The sequence below is a fragment of the Oncorhynchus mykiss genome, chromosome 19, assembly GCF_013265735.2.
Source record: "Oncorhynchus mykiss isolate Arlee chromosome 19, USDA_OmykA_1.1, whole genome shotgun sequence".
In the NCBI taxonomy this organism is placed as follows: Eukaryota; Metazoa; Chordata; class Actinopteri; order Salmoniformes; family Salmonidae; genus Oncorhynchus; species Oncorhynchus mykiss.
Window position 1 is genome coordinate 46,013,436 of NC_048583.1, and position 16,132 is coordinate 46,029,567.

At 41.8% G+C, this 16,132-nt stretch overlaps 1 protein-coding gene across 1 annotated transcript; it reads right to left on the minus strand.

Annotated features, from left to right (window-relative positions):
• Positions 1 to 284: 284 nt before the first annotated feature.
• Positions 285 to 3,325, minus strand: LOC110498002 (MARCKS-related protein 1-A). The gene is made up of 2 exons (XM_021574527.2): positions 2,946 to 3,325; positions 285 to 1,622 (listed from the first exon to the last, which is right to left on the minus strand). Exons 1-2 carry the CDS (start codon positions 3,027 to 3,029, stop codon positions 1,110 to 1,112), a joined length of 597 nt encoding a protein of 198 aa, XP_021430202.2. The 5' UTR covers positions 3,030 to 3,325; the 3' UTR covers positions 285 to 1,109.
• Positions 3,326 to 16,132: the final 12,807 nt, after the last annotated feature.

The following is a 16,132-nucleotide window of genomic DNA, read 5'->3' on the forward strand; positions in this document are numbered from 1 at the left end:
AGAACGATCATAGCCAAGTGTGATGTGATATACTGACATGCTGTGGCTCAGCTCATAAGCACAGTACCTTGTCAGTCATTGATTTGTCAGTTGTTTACCTCAAGCATCCTCCTGGAGTTCTGTAAAGGTGAAGATGTACTGGTCGAAAGGTCACAGAGGAAACGAATGTGGTGCATTCAGCCATTTAAGATCTGTGCGTGTAAAAAAACAGTCCACTGATAATCCTATCCCAAGACTAACCGGTCTCCCACAGCCACGTGGCATAGGATGACAGAGGCAAAACACATAGGGGATCAAACATTTATTTACCCTTGTTAAAAGTTACAATAAAACAATTAGCATCTTTAAACGATAGCAAAATAAAGAGAACCAAAAATATTGGCCAAAACATATTTACAGAGACAAATTGCAGATAAAAAGCTCACATTTTTGTACACGACCCCAACATCTGCATCATAAACTCTGAAATGTGAACACCGCAAGACTCAGAAGCTCAAATGTGTTTTAGCCAGAAAATAACCAGAATGCACGAACGAAGACATTTCCTTTCCCCCTCCTTGAATTTTGTTTTTCTATACAGCACAAAACACTTAATTTGGGGGTAAAACATAGTAATGTAGAATATATTTTTTTTAGATGATGATTTGAAAGGTTTGTGTCCATATAACAGTCATTTCGAGAGAAGGAGGTGGTATGCCCTGCTCCATAACCGTTGTCGATTTTTAAATCCCAAGAGATGAGAAAGAAAAATAAAATGTTATAGGACTGCCACGCGTTTAAAAGTATGCTTCTCCATGAATTGGGAAAATAAGTCAGTATTCCTGATTCATTCTACATCCAATCCAATACCTTCCCCACACGCCAGTCCCAGTGTGTACCATGAGGGGGCGCTGTAAGCCAACACTTTCGTGAGAGGGCCAGTGAGATTCCGTCAGTAGAGAAATGATAAAGGCAGTGAACTGGTGGCTGAATCAGCAAACGTGATATAGCCTTCTTCATTTGTCTTCGTTTGTAGTTTTGTTTATAAGTTTAAGAACGTGGCACGAGTCTCATATATTTATATACTTTAATCTTGGAAAAACAGTTCAAGTAGCTGCGACGAGTCACGGTCACTCTGTCTTGGGCTCGGTCTCAGATGCTGCGGGTGTCGTGACCTCTGCGGGGGCTGCGGCCTCCTCGGTAGGGGCTTCCTCTGTGGGAGGGGCTTCCTCTGTGGGAGCGGCCTCTGCTGCTGCAGCCTCACCCCCTGGGGCCGGGGTGGCCTCCTTGGCCTCTGCCACAGGCTCGGCGGCTGACGTCTCCTTTGCTGCGTGGCCATTCTCCTCTGGCTTGTCCTCCGCCGTGGGGGAGGCGGCCTCCTCCTCGCTGCTCTTCTTGGTCTTCTTGAGCGAGATGCCCTTGAACTTGAAGGAGTTCTTCAGGGAGAACTTCTTCTTCTTCTTGGCATCCTTGGCGGCCTCTCCGTCGACCTTGGCCACCTCTCCTTCGGCAGCAGGGGCAGCCTCGATGGAGTCTGTCTCGCCCTCTTTGGCTGGCTCGGCTGTGCCATTCCCGTCTACGGGAGCTGTGTCCCCATCGGGCTTGGCAGAGACATCTCCATTGGTTTTAACATGGCCATTCTCCTGTGGACAACAGTGATAGAACAATTTACAGATGTGGAGAACAATAATGAGAATTTTCTAAATAAACTGGTATGGGGAGAAAATTAAGTTAACCATTATAAGCAGCCCATACCAAATTGACTCAATCTACAAGTCACTGTTGATCAAGAAAGTGTCTCAGGAGATAAAAATCAAGACTATTTTAATTCTGTGATAAGGCAGTGTGATATGTCCAACCGACGTATCAGAGGTTTGTCATTGTGGACGATTACTTGACTCGGTCAAATGCATAGCAAAAAGCTTCATATGCACAGCAGGTTTGCATTACTCGCATCGACCACGTGGGGGCAGTCGTACTCCACCACAACCAGTCGAACAGCAAAATGAATTTTGGAACAAAGGAATCCCCATGGAATCTAGGAGATTGCTACATTTGCAGTTCATTGCAAAATGTCAATATCGTTCTATTCTAGCCTTTCGAATAATCCAAACTAACTTCTCTCAATTTGTAATATTAAATTGAAATGATGATGACATGTTCTAGCCTTTTGGCCAAGGATAAAGGAGGAAATTAACCATCTCTGCTAACGTTAGCTAAAGAATGCACCAACTGGTAGACGAGCCGCCTCAATGAGATGGTTGACTGGCAATTGCACCCATTCTAAAACCGTCAGCTGAAGTTAACATAGCGATTTATTGTCCAGGTAACGTGCATACGGGCATGTACAATAAAACACGGTTTGAGTAGATCATGTAATGTTTCCAGCGCTACAAATTACATCGAAAATTGCACAAGTCTGCTTGCTTGCTTTTTTCAACAGAACGCTTTGCTGCCCTGCCCGTGCGCTTTGTTTGCAACGAGCCGTCCTCATTTGCATCCTTTGTCGCCCATCCGAGAGGGCGACCGCTGACGGCATCCAGCACCAACTCATGAGAGAAAGCTAGTTAAAATAAATCCGCTTTCCATTCAGATGATAACTATGTAACTTAGTCCTGGTGTTATAATACGGACAATTAGCCACTGTACTTGATTAGATAGACTAAAAACTAGAGACAAATTTAACAAAAAGGTGGTGGTTGTGGCGCATGGCACCATCAATTAGCCACTCAACCAAGCACAGCATTAGCTAAACAATTTAATTACAAAATGTAATCACTGCAATCAAAACAGGTTGTTCGACAGCGAATAGTCATTTTTATCATAATAAGCTTTTGCTAATTAGTCAAATGTAATGTAACTGTTAGCCGTGATGTATCGCTAGCCTGGTATCACGTTGCCCATCCAACTCACGCTGGAGGTGGGCATTGGGTGCCAATGTGGACGCATACAACTGTTTCTCTTACCTGTCCATTAGTTTTAGCGACAGCTGGGTCGTCGACGGCTTTTCCATCAACAGCTACTCCACCCTTGGAAAACTGAGCTCCCATCTTTTATGCTTCCTAAACAAAAAGAAAATCTAAAAGAAAAACCGAGACGATTTACGGTTTTAAATCCAGCCAGAGATAGGTAGATCTTGCCAGATTTTGAAATCCGTGTTGATCCCTTTTACGTTTGGGAAGCAACAAAAGTTTCCCCACTCTGGTCTACTAACCTCACTGCTGCTGAGCACAAATTAAAGAAGGCTAGGGCTACAAGTGTGAGTATTTCAACCGTGCCTCAAAATTGTGGAAGACTCCACCTATGGGCGTGACTACACGGACACACACAATCTGCAACCGTGGATTGGGGTTGGAATCCCCTCCTCACCCCCTATCAGCTGCAACGAGAGTGTTTATTACAGATGTTATGAATATGGCGACGGAGCAAGTAAGAATTGTATCTTTATTATCAGATATTTTTATTGAACATAAATAGTAAATAACACTAGTATCATATCTTAGCACTTTCCAAGCACTTTACTCCAAATTAATCTAATTAGAAAATCCTCCATACAGTGCACTGCAATTCTACACTTTAAAAATGAAAGGTTCCTGGAGGCATTTTAAGGGGTTACTCAGATTGCAACACCAACATAACCCCTAAAGGTGCTTCCAGCCAGGAACCTTTTCCCTGAGGAACCTTTTATAAAAGATCCTCAAAGAACCGTTTAGGGTGTTAAGGTTCCTGTAGGAATCTTTTATGTCCCATGTATTATATTATGAATAATAATATTGAGTGGCAAACTTGTAAAGTCACAAATTCATTTTATTCACATAGAAAAATGCAAATTGTCCAGTATTCACAAATCATCTCAGAGTGCTGATCTAGGATCAGGTCCCCCCCCCCACCTGTCCATACAATCTTATTTTTTTATCTTAAAAACTGATTCGGGTTCAGCGGTTCGACTTTGACACACTGAATATGGGCCATTATTTATATGCAGTTACTTTAACTATTTTGATCGGGTCTTCACTTTTGGTGTCATCTGGGATCATTTTTTCCCCCTTGCCTCCCAAACCTCTTCCGCATTTCCTGTACTTGTGCAATGTGAGCAAGTGGATGTCGTTATTTTTTTGTATGTATTCTTTATCATGCCATGCCTCCTTAAAGAATAAAATGTGGAGTGGAGAAATGTCATGACGGACTATTGGGGCTTGAGGTCAGAGGAGCAGACTAAAATGACCTTGTTATGCTGCTGTAAATGTGATGGTATAACAATGTGAGAAGAACATATCCAAGCCAGCACATTATGGTCTGGGTAAGCACAATGGTGTATTAAGGTTATTAGTGTGAATTAATGTGAGTAGGAAATGTAAAGAATTCTTACATACAGTTGAAGTCGGATTTTTACATACACTTAGGTTGGAGTCATTAAAACTCGTTTTTCAACCACCACAAATTTCTTGGTAACAAACTATAGTTTTGGCAACAAGTAATTTTTCAATTGTTCACAGACATATTATTTCACTTATAATTCACCTTATCACAATTCCAGTGGTTCAGAAGTTGCTTGGAAAATTCCAGAAAATGATGTCATGGCTTTAGAAGCTTCTGATAGGCTAATTGATATAATTTGAGTCAATTGGAGGTGTACCTGTGGATGTACTTCAAAGCCTACCTTCAAACTCAGTGCCTCTTTGCTTGACATCATGGGGAAAATCAAAAGACCTCAGAAAAAAAATTGTAGACCTCCACAATTCTGGTTCATCCTTGGGAGTTATTTCCAAATGCCTGGAGGTACCACGTTCATCTGTACAAACAATAGTACACAAGTATAAACACCATGGGACCACGCAGCTGTCATGTTGCTCAGAAAGGAGACACATTCTGTCTCCTAGAGATGAACGTACTTTGGAGCGAATAGTGAAAATCAATCCCAGAACAACAGCAAAGGACCTTGTGAAGATGCTGGAGGAAACAGGTACAAAAGTATCTATATCCACAGTAAAACGAGTCCTATATCGACATAACTTGAAAGGCCGCTCAGCAAGGAAGAAGCCACTGCTCCAAAACTGCCATTAAAAAAGCCAGACTACGGTTTGTAACTGCACATGGGGACCAAGATCGTACTTTTTGGAGAAATGTCCTCTGGTCTGATGAAACAAAAATATAACTGTTTGGCCATAATGACCATTGTTATGTTTGGAGGAAAAGGGGGATGCTTGCAAGCCGAAGAACACCATCCCAACCGTGAAGCATGGGGGTGGAAGCATCATGATGTGGAGGTGCTTTGCTGCAGGAGGGACTGGTGCACTTCACAAAATAGATGGCATCATGAGGATGGAAAATTATGTGGATATATTGAAGTAACATCTCAAGACATCAGTCAGGAAGTTAAAGCTTGGTCGCAAATGGGTCTTCCAAATGGACAATGACCCCAAGCATACTTACAAAGTTATTGGCAAAATGGCTTAAGAACAAAGTCAAAGTATTGGAGTGGCTATCAGAAAGCCCTGACCTCAATCCCTTAGAAAATTTGTGGGCAGAACTGAAAAAGCGTGTGCGAGCAAGGAGGCCTACACACCTGACTCAGTTACACCAGCTCTGTCAGGAGGAATGGGCCAAAATTCACCCAACTTATTGTTGGAAGCATGTGGAAGGCTACCTGGCACGTTTGACCCAAGTTAAACAATTTAAAGGCAATGCTACCAAATACTAATTGAGTGTTTGTCAACTTCTGACCCACTGGGAATGTGATGAAAGAAATAAAAGTTGAAATAAATCATTCTTTCAATTATTATTCTGACATTTCACATTCTTAAAATAAAGTGGTGATCCTAACCAACCTAAAACGGGGAATTTTTACTTGGATTAAATGTCAGGAATTGTGAAAAACTGAGTTTAAATGTATTTGGCTAAGGTGTATGTAAACTTCTGACTTCAACTGTATCCCTTCCCTGTCTGTTCTCTCAACGAGGGGTACTTTTGAATGAGCGCTGTGCACACATCCATGTATTGCTGGGTAGTGGAATACCTAAAGCAAATGAGAAACATACAACATTGCATTTGACTAACACTTCTGTTTGTAATACAAATTACATTGATTGAGCCTCTTGAAATATTGGTGTTTCACTTCAAATCAGATGGTGGACTGGTGGATCAAAGGTCCATAGGCAAGTAGCAGGCTAGGGTAGTGGACGAGGAAGTGTGTCTTTGTAACTGTCTTCCCTAGAAACAGCTCCTGGAAGAGAGCTCGAAATTCAGTGATTTGTTCTGCCTCATATGGGATCCAGGATCTTTTTAAAACTGAGGCCAAGATGTCGGATATCTCTCCAAGCAGGAGGTAGAGATCAGGAGCACTGCCATTTGGGGGAGTAAACGGAAAAGTGTACATTTTTCTGATGCACTTCTGAATAGATAGTAGTAGGTAGTGGCACAGGTTTAGAAAACACATCTCGTTTGCCATAAAACAAGTTCTCAATTTCATAGTTAATCTGGGAAAGAGTAATTTGCCTCTCTTGATCTAGTTGTTGCAGCACTAGTCTGAGCACTGTGGGTATGATGCCCTCATGAAGTTCATGCATGACATCTGGTGGAAACAGATAGGTAATTGGAGATGGCACATGATTCAGAGAGAAGCAACAGGCTTTTGTGATGCCATACATTGATGCATTGTCTAGATTATCTTCCACGGCCTGCAGATGGTACTTGTAGTTGTTTGGGTCATGCATAGTGAATTCCTCTTCAGTGATTTCTGAGCAAATGTCCTCCTTGGTAGCCAAGCAGAAGCAACACATTTTTTTGCTCAACCCTATAACTGCATGTGCAGAGAGATTATCTGCTGAGATTGTTGTGATTGTGCCTTGGAAGGTTTTGTTTTCACCATTGCATGATAACTTCATAGCCTTTGTTTTCAATTCCTGGATGTCATGTATCAAAGGCTTGAATACTTCTTCATAGGTGTTGACTTGTTTTTGAATGACGCAGTGATGAATCAGTGTGGAGAGGTATATATTTTGGAGTCGGGAAGTATCCTTGTGGTCAAGATTTCCTAATCTTAAATACACTGTGGTCATTTTGTAAGTGCCTTTTTTTGAACCCAGTGGATTGACTACTTCAAATTCATCAACATAGAACTGCAGACATTGGCTCTGCTTTGTTAGCTTGGGATTTGATTTGAACAATTCACTGTCAGTCAAGTCTTCCGGAATTTCATCATTATGTGGGTTTTGGTCTTGATTCAAGGTGACCCAGTCCTCTTTATTACTTGCTATTTTTGTAGTGTGCTGACAAGGGAGTAAACGGAAAAGTGTACATTTTTCTGATGTACGTCCGGATAGATGGCCATACTTCAATTGGCCTGACCATACCCAATTATTTCACACAGTAATGCTCCAGCATCCTCTCAGAGCTTATGCATCTAATGCATTCCTCAAATACTGCAGCGTTGTTGAGCAAGTCCCTGAGATTGCCATCTTCATCCACATTTATTTGCTTATTTGTAAGGTGAAACCTGAGGGCATCACTGTAGTGTGTCATAAATGCACCAAAAATGGTTCTGAGGTCCTTAACAATGCTACTCTGTACCGTAGCTGGGGTGCAGTGTTCCTCCCTAATTTTCAAAGTAAAAAGACAGATATTATTTTTGAGTACTTCAATTAGCTGCTCAGTGTTGATCTCTGTGGCCTGAACATGTTCAGCCTCTGGTAGACTCTCTACATCGCTCACGTCATCTTCAATGGGATCAGTCCCAGTCTCAAATTCATAATGAGGGCAATTCTCTTCTATGTTGGCGTTTAAAAGCTCTCTGTGGTTTCGATAGATGTGTGACCGATAGGCGCTGAAACATCTATTTGTTTTCCAACGTTCATTAAGTCCACAGATAAATAGAAAACATGGTTCATGCTGGTGATAGAGGCCAATATGTGTGAGTAGTCTTGATGTTTGTTGCAAAGTGGACAATTGAATAGAGTTGGCATTCTTCAGACAGATTGTGAACCTTGGAATCATGGAGATTATTAGTACTCAGCCACTTGCAGACATCATCAAGGGACCAGTCTTTCACAGCCACTCTGAAATTGAAGTTGACACTAATAGCAAAGGTTATTGTTGAGGCTAAAACAAAACATATGCCACTCTTTCGAGACAACCACCTGTCCTCCTAATTTGTATTTATGGTTGTTCCATAACGAAGCAGAGCTTGTCAGGAAAGGTAAAGATGTCTCTCTCTTATTTATCTGACACCATATTTCTTAGTATGGAACATTATAGGATTCTGCAGTCCCACAAGTGTTGACTCAGCTAATATGATGCTCCAAATGGGGCAATAAGTTCTTCTTCCATGTCAACCCAAATTGGCCTATTAGAGTTGTCAATAAAGAGAGCCTATTTGGGCAGTTATAAAGGCTTTTTGATATAATGACATGTTAGGGAGCTTTAATCCTCCCTTCCAAGTTTTTCCTGTAATCTAGGTGAATCCTTGCCATTTTAATAGTCCAAATAAACTGAGTAATCAATCAAATGTATTTATATAGCCCTTCATACATCAGCTGATATCTCAAAGTGCTGTATAGAAACCTGCAATGCAGGTGTAGAAGCACAGTGCCTAGGACAAACTCCCTAGAAAGGCCAAAACCTAGAGAGGAACCAGGCTATGAGGGGTGGCCAGTCCTCTTCTGGCTGTGCCGGGTGGAGATTATAACAGAAACTGGCCAAGATGTTCAAATGTTCATAAATGACCAGCATGGTCAAATAATAATAATCACAGTAGTCGTCGAGGGTGCAACAGGTCAACACCTCAGGAGTAAATGTCAGTTGGCTTTTCATAGCCGATCATTGAGAGTATCTCTACCACTCCTGCTGTCTCTAGAGAGTTGAAAACAGCAGGTCTGGGACAGGTAGCATGTCTGGTGAACAGGTCAGAATTCCATAGCCGCAGGCAGAACTGTTGAAACTGGAGCAGCAGCACGGCCAGGTGGACTGGGAACAGCAAGGAGTCATCATGCCAGGTAGTCCTGAGGCATGGTCCTAGTGCTTAGGTCCTCCGAGAGAGAGAAAGAGAGAATTAGAGAGAGCATACTTAAATTCACACAGGACACTGGATAAGACAGGAGAAATACTCCAGATATAACAGGCTGACCCAAGCTCCCCGACACATAAACTACTGCAGCATAAATACTGGAGGCTGAGACAGGAGGGGCCAGGAGACACTGTGGCCCCATCCGATGATACCCCCGGACAGGGCCAAACAGGCAGGATATAACCCCACCCACTTTGCCAAAGCACAGCCCCACACCACTAGAGGGATATCTTCAACCACCAACTTACTATCCTGAGACAAGGCCGAGTATAGCCCACAAAGATCTCCGCCACGGCACAACCCAAGGGGGGACACCAACCCAGACAAGAAGACCACGTTAGTGACTCAACCCACTCAAGTGACGCACCCCTTCTTGGCACGGCATGGAAGAGCACCTGTAAGCCAGTGACTCAGCCCCTGTAATAGGGTTAGAGGCAGAGAATCCCAGTGGAGAGAGGGGAACTGTCCAGAAAGAGACAGCAAGGGCAGTTCGTTGCTCCAGTGCCTTTCCGTTCACTTTCACACTCCTGGGCCAGACTACACTCAATCATAGGACCTACTGAAGAGATGAGTCTTCAATAAAGACTTAAAGATTGAGACTGAGTCTGCATCTCTCACATGGGTAGGCAGACTATTCCATAAAAATGGAGCTCTATAGGAGAAAGCCATGCCTCCAGCTGTTTGCTTAGAAATTCTAGGGACAGTAACGAGGCCTGCTTCTTGTGACCATTGCGTACGTGTAGGTATGTACGGCAGGACCAAATCAGAAAGATAGGTAGGAGCAGGTCCATGTAATGCTTTGTAGGTTAGCAGTAAAACCTTGAAATCAGCCCTTGCCTTAACAGGAAGCCAGTGTAGAGAGGCTAGCACTGGAGTACTATGATCAAATATTTTGGTTTTAGTCAGGATTCTAGCAGCCGTATTTAGCACTAACTGAAGTTTATTTAGTGCTTTATCCGGGTAGCCGGAAAGTAGAGCATTGCAGTAATCTAACCTAGAAGTTACAAAAGCATGGATACATTTTTCGGTTCATTTTTGGACAGAAAATTTCAGATTTTTGCAATGTTACGTAGATGGAAAACAGCTGTCCTTGAAACAGTCTTGATATGTTTGTCAAAAGAGAGATCAGGGTCCAGAGTAATGCCGAGGTCCTTCACAATTTTATTTGGGACGACTGTACAACCATCAAGATTAATTGTCAGATTCAACAGAATATCTCTTTGTTTCTTGGGACCGAGTTTAAAAGTAGAACATTTGCAGCCATCCACTTCCTTATGTCTGAAACAGGCTTCCAGGGAGGGCAATTTTGGAGCTTCACCATGTTTCATCGAAATGTACAGCTGTGTGTCATCTGCATAGCAGTGAAAGTTAACATTATGTTTCCGAATGACATCCCCAAGAGGTAAAATATATAGTAAAAACAATAGTGGTCCTAAAACGGAACCTTGAGGAAGACCGAAATTTACAGTTGATTTGTCAGAGGACAAACCATCCACAGAGACAAACAGATAAGATCTAAACCAGGCCGGAACTTGTCCGTGTAGACCAATTTGCGTTTCCAATCTCTCCAAAAGAATGTGGTGATCGATGGTATCAAAAGCAGCACTAAGGTCTAGGAGCACGAGGACAGATGCAGAGCCTTGGTCTGATGCCACTAAAGGGTAATTTACCACCTTCACAAGTGCAGTCTCAGTGCTATGATGGGGTCTAAAACCAGACTGAAGCATTTCGTATACATTGTTTGTCCTCGGGAAGACAGTGAGTTGCTGCGCAACAGCTTTTTCAATTTTTTTGAGAGGAATGGGAGATTCGATATAGGCCGATAGTTTTTGAAATATTTTCTGGGTCAAGGTTTGGCTTCTTCAAGAGAGGCTTTATTACTGCCACTTTTAGTGAGTTTGGTACACATCCGGTGGATAGAGAGCCGTTTATTATGTTCAACATAGGAGGGCCAAGCACAGGAAGAAGCTCTTTCAGTAGTTTAGTTGGAATAGGGTCCAGTATGCAGCTTGAAGGTTTAGAGGCCATGATCATTTTCATCATTGTGTCAAGAGATATGGTACTAAAACACTTGAGTCCCTTGATCCTAGGTCCTGGCAGAGTTGTGCAGACTCAGGACAGATTTAAAGAGTCATAATTTTGTCTATGGTTGTCACGTTCTGACCTTAGTTCCTTTGTTATGTCTTTGTTTTAGTATGTTCAGGGCGTGAGTTGGGTGGGTTGTCTATGTTCCGTTTTCAATGTTGTGTTTTTGTGTTTGGCCTGGTATGGTTCCCAATCAGAGGCAGGTGTTGTTAGTTGTCTCTGATTGAGAATCATACTTAGGTAGCCTTTTCCCACTTGTGTTTCGTGGGTGTTTTTTTTCTGTCTTTGTGTATGTCACCATCACTGTTTTGTTTCGTATCATTGTCGTTTGTTATTTTTGTTTTAGTGTTCTGAGTTGAATAAATATCGTCATGAACACGTACCACGCTGCGCTTTGGTCCGATCCTTGTGACTCCTCGTCAGAAGAAGAGGACGAGCGTTACAATGGTGTTAAAGGTGTAGACAGGTATGGACAGTGGAAACATGCTGATGACGTAATCTTTGTAACATGAGGACTACCCCACAATGAGATTTGTAGCTTATCCCAGTTCTTAAATTGGTGTTGAATTTTGTTCGAATTTACAGAATTCAAAAAAAACATTTCCCTTCCCCTAAGAAACAACTTCTCTTCTCACATACAGAAAGAAGACAACATGACACCAGACATTCACCATTCAGTTAGGATTGGAAAATACAAAGGAATTACACAGAACACACAATAGTCACACTGTATTGATTGATTGACTGTAAATACATTCATTCACCATTCAGTTGGTATTTAAAAAGACAAAGACATCAGACTACCAGAACAAACAATAATACATTCATTCACCATTTAGTTAATATTGGAAAAGGTAAAGAAATAACACACTATAAACACACTGCAAATACATCCAAAGACTTTATAGAGGCAAACCTGTTTGTAGATCCATAGTGAGCTATTGAAAATATACATATACATATTTTTCTCCCCTTTTTTCAATCTTGTCTCATCACTGCAACAAGCGGGCAACCCGCTTAACTGCGCTCCTTAACACCTGCCAGCCATCCTCACCAATGTGTCAGAAGAAACACCATTCAACTGGTGACCTGCAGGTACCTGGCCCACCACAAGGAGTCACTAGAGCACGATGAGCCCCCCTCGGCCAATCCCTCCCCGAACCCGGACGACATTGGGCCAATTGTGCTCTGTTCTACGGGACTCCCTGACACAGCTGGTTGTGGCACAGCCTGGGAATGAACCCGGGTCCGTAGTAACTCCTCTAGTGGTGTGATGCAGTGCCTTAGACCGCTGCGCCACTCTGAAGGCCCCCATAGTGAGCTTTAAACTTCGTCTTGCTTTGGTCTGAAATACAGAGGACAGAACAGGCCGCCCCAATACACCAACCTGAAAGACATTAACCTTTCTGATCTCCCCATCCCGGATCCGGGTTCGTGAATACAGACTCAAGCTCATTACCATAACGCAACGTTAACTATTCATGAAAATCGCAAATGAAATGAAATAAATATGCTAGCTCTCAAGCTTAGCCTTTTGTTAACAACACTGTCATCTCAGATTTTCAAAATATGCTTCTCAACCATTGCAAAACAAGCATTTGTGTAACAGTATTGATGGCTAACGTAGCATTTAGCATTAGCATTCAGCTGGCAACATTTACACAAAAAAACAGAAAAGCATTCAAAAAAATCATTTACCTTTGAAGAACTTCAGATGTTTTCAATGAGGAGACTCTCAGATAGCAAATGTTCAGTTTTTCCTGAAAGATTATTTGTTTAGGACAAATCGCTCCGTTTTCTGCGTCACGTTTAGCTATGAAAAAACCCCTGTATCCAGGATTGTGTAAATCTATCAGCAAGCTCATTAGCAAAACACAACGTTAACTATTTATGAAAATCGCAAATGAAATGAAATAAATATGCCATCTCTCAAGCTTAGCCTTTTGTAAACAACACTGTCATCTCAGATTTTCAAAATATGCTTCTCAACCATAGGAAAACAATAATTTGTGTAAAAGTAGCTAGCTAGAGTTAGCATTTCGCGTTAGCATTTAGCGTTAGCATTAGCGTTAGCATCCAGCACGCAACATTAACAAAAACATAAAAGCCTTCAAATAAAATCATTTACCTTTGAAGAACTTCTGATGTTTTCAATGAGGATACTCTCAGTTAGATAGCAGATGCTCAGTTTTTCCAAAAAGATTCCTTGTGTATTAGAAATAGCTCCGTTTTATACATCACATTTGGCTACCAAAAAAAATCCATAAATTCAGTCCTCAAAACGCAAACTTTTTTCCAAATTAACTCCATAATATCGACTGAAAACATGGCAAACGTTGTTTAGAATCAATCATCAAGGTGTTTTTCACATATCTCTTCATTGATACATCGTTCTTGGACACATGCTTTCTCCCCTGAATCAAATGGTAAAGTAGAAGCAGCTGGCAATTGCGCACCGAATTCGACGCAGGACACCAGGCGGACACTTGGAAAATGTAGTCTCTTATGGTCAATCTTCCAATGATATGCCTACAAATACGTCACAATGCTGCTAAGACCTTGGGCGAACGACAGAAAGTGTAGGCTCATTCGTTGCGCAATCACAGCCATATAAGGAGAGAATGGAAAACAGAGCTTCAGAAATTCTGCTAATTCCTGGGTGATGCATCATCTTGGTTTCGCCTGTAGAATGAGTTCTGGGGCACTTACAGACAAAATCTTTGCAGATTCTGAAACTTCAGAGTGTTTTCTTTCCAAAACTGTCAAGAATATGCATAGTCGAGCATCTTTTCGTGACAAAATATCGCGCTTAAAACGGGAACGTTTTTTATCCAAAAATGAAATAGCGCCCCTAGAGCTCTAACTGGTTAATTACACACAAACACAACATAACCAACATGAGTATTCGATATCAAATGCATCTAACTAATCTGATCAGTCTTATGTATTCTTCTTTTTGTCAAGTTGAATAGCCTACATTGGGTCGTGTGTGTGTGTGTGTGTGTGTGTGTGTGTGTGTGTGTGTGTGTGTGTGTGTGTGTGTGTGTCTTACCTGTTCGTGGAGGTTTATACATTTCTCTATCAGAGCTCACAGCTCCCAAACACTAAACCAACTGGACAGGGGCAGGATAATCCAGGTACTAAAGGGAGGAGATGGTGAGAGAGTGTATCATGGGTTTAAATGAGGACAAAATGTGTCAATATTGAATCTAGCTCGCTAAAGTTAGCTGATGTTACAGCAACTAACTAGCTAGCTAAGTTCGCTAAAACACTTACAACAACAATTACCATCTAACATTACAGGCTATGCAGCTTGGCTAGCTGATGAAAAACGAAAAGTACAGTACATTATGTATTGTTTTTTTGTTATTTGATAGTAGTTTGATTAATTATTATCTCAGCTAGAGAAGTTAACGAAGGTTCACTCACCTTTTACGTTGATCCGTTTCAAGTCATCTCTTATCTGTCGCGTCTCTCCATCCATCTGCGAGCTTCCCGCTTCCAGTTGTCTTTTAACCAACGTTCTCCATTTGAATTATATGTATGATTCTTTAAGGCACCCCTTAAGTCTACAAAAGTTCAAAACGAACTGATGGCAGAATATTGGTTCTTAAATTAAACTTAAGGTTATTTTTTTAAAACCTTGTATTATCCTGAAGGATCCTCCACAGACCTTTTCTTGTTAGAGTAGATTTCAGAAGCCATCGTGAATATATCCCCTTAGTAAGGTGCAGCTTTCTCAGCTCCCCTAATAGTCACCTCCTTCATGGAAATACGCCACACAAGACACCCACACCCAGTATATTCACTACAGGGCTTAGGCCTACTACTTGAAAAGCACATTCATTAATGCTGTTTTGTATTCTAGGCCATTGCATTTAAATCTATTATCTTCACATCAATCCTTCTTTACTTTAAATATAACGCCTGGAGAAACATTAATATAGTGTGTGGCCCTCCCACCCCTAAGGGAGGGCAGCTCCCTCTCAGCCCAGTCAAAGCTCTTCTCTCTCATGGCACACCAATGATGGAACAAGCTTCCCCCTAATGTCAGGACAGTGGAGTACTTTCTATGATTGTGATGTGTTGTTGTCTCATCTAGCTGTTTTAAGATGAATGTAAGTCTCTCTGGATAAGAGTGTCTGCTAAATAACTCAAATCTACATGTAAAATGTCGTTCTAATTTTCAGCTGTGGATCTGCTCTTTATAGGCAAGTGCAAACTTTGAGAGAGTGGTGGAGAATCTGAACATAGCCCCTGACAGACAGATACACGAAAAAACAAATCCAATCATGGCCAGATTATGACGACACGTCTCAGCTAGGCCTTTACCTACCTACTAGGCCTGCTGTTCAGCCTGGACGCTTGGAGACCAGTTTTACCTCCATGTCACCTCACTTTTTGTCACATTCACTCTGCCGTTATCTAGTAGCAAAGCTACAAGGTGAGTATGGTCAGTCACCATTGTCAATACTAGGCTAGGCCAGACCCATTTGGGTCCAACAACCATGAATTCATGAATTCTTATTTTGTTGGGACTTCAAATGAGATGAGAACATAACGTCTTGTTACTGCTGAGGGTGTCAAAGGTCATGTATCAGGTCAAGATGTATGGGAAGTTATTCTACTGGTCATGGGATAGGTGTATGTGTGTAAATGCCTGTGTGTGGGTTTACACATGAACAAATTGTCTCTTATCCTAATCGAGACAATTCTTGACCCCCCAAATACTGCCTGTGCCCTTTCTTTCCTCTCTGTTATCTACAAGCATGTCTAAGAGATGAATCCTTGTGTGTGCAAAACAAAGGGCTTTCTGTGTACTGCTGCCATGTTTCTAGGACTTTATTAAGTGGAATGTATGATTTCCTTCCATTAAAGCTTTTCTGAAGCTCCCTATTTGGGCTGCCAGGTAACCTAGTGGTTAGAGCGTTGGGCCAGTAACCTAAAAGTTTGGTGGATCAACTCCCTGAGCTGACAAGGTAAAAATCTGTCGTTCTGCCCCTGAAC

Excerpts from the sequence above, each read along its gene's own strand:
- LOC110498002 (XM_021574527.2), bottom strand. The coding sequence starts at position 3,029 with ATGGGAGCTCAGTTTTCCAAGGGTGGAGTAGCTGTTGATGGAAAAGCC. Across the intron at positions 1,623-2,945 it reads TCGCTAAAACTAATGGACAG|GAGAATGGCCATGTTAAAAC; the intron begins GTAAGAGAAACA and ends TGTTGTCCACAG.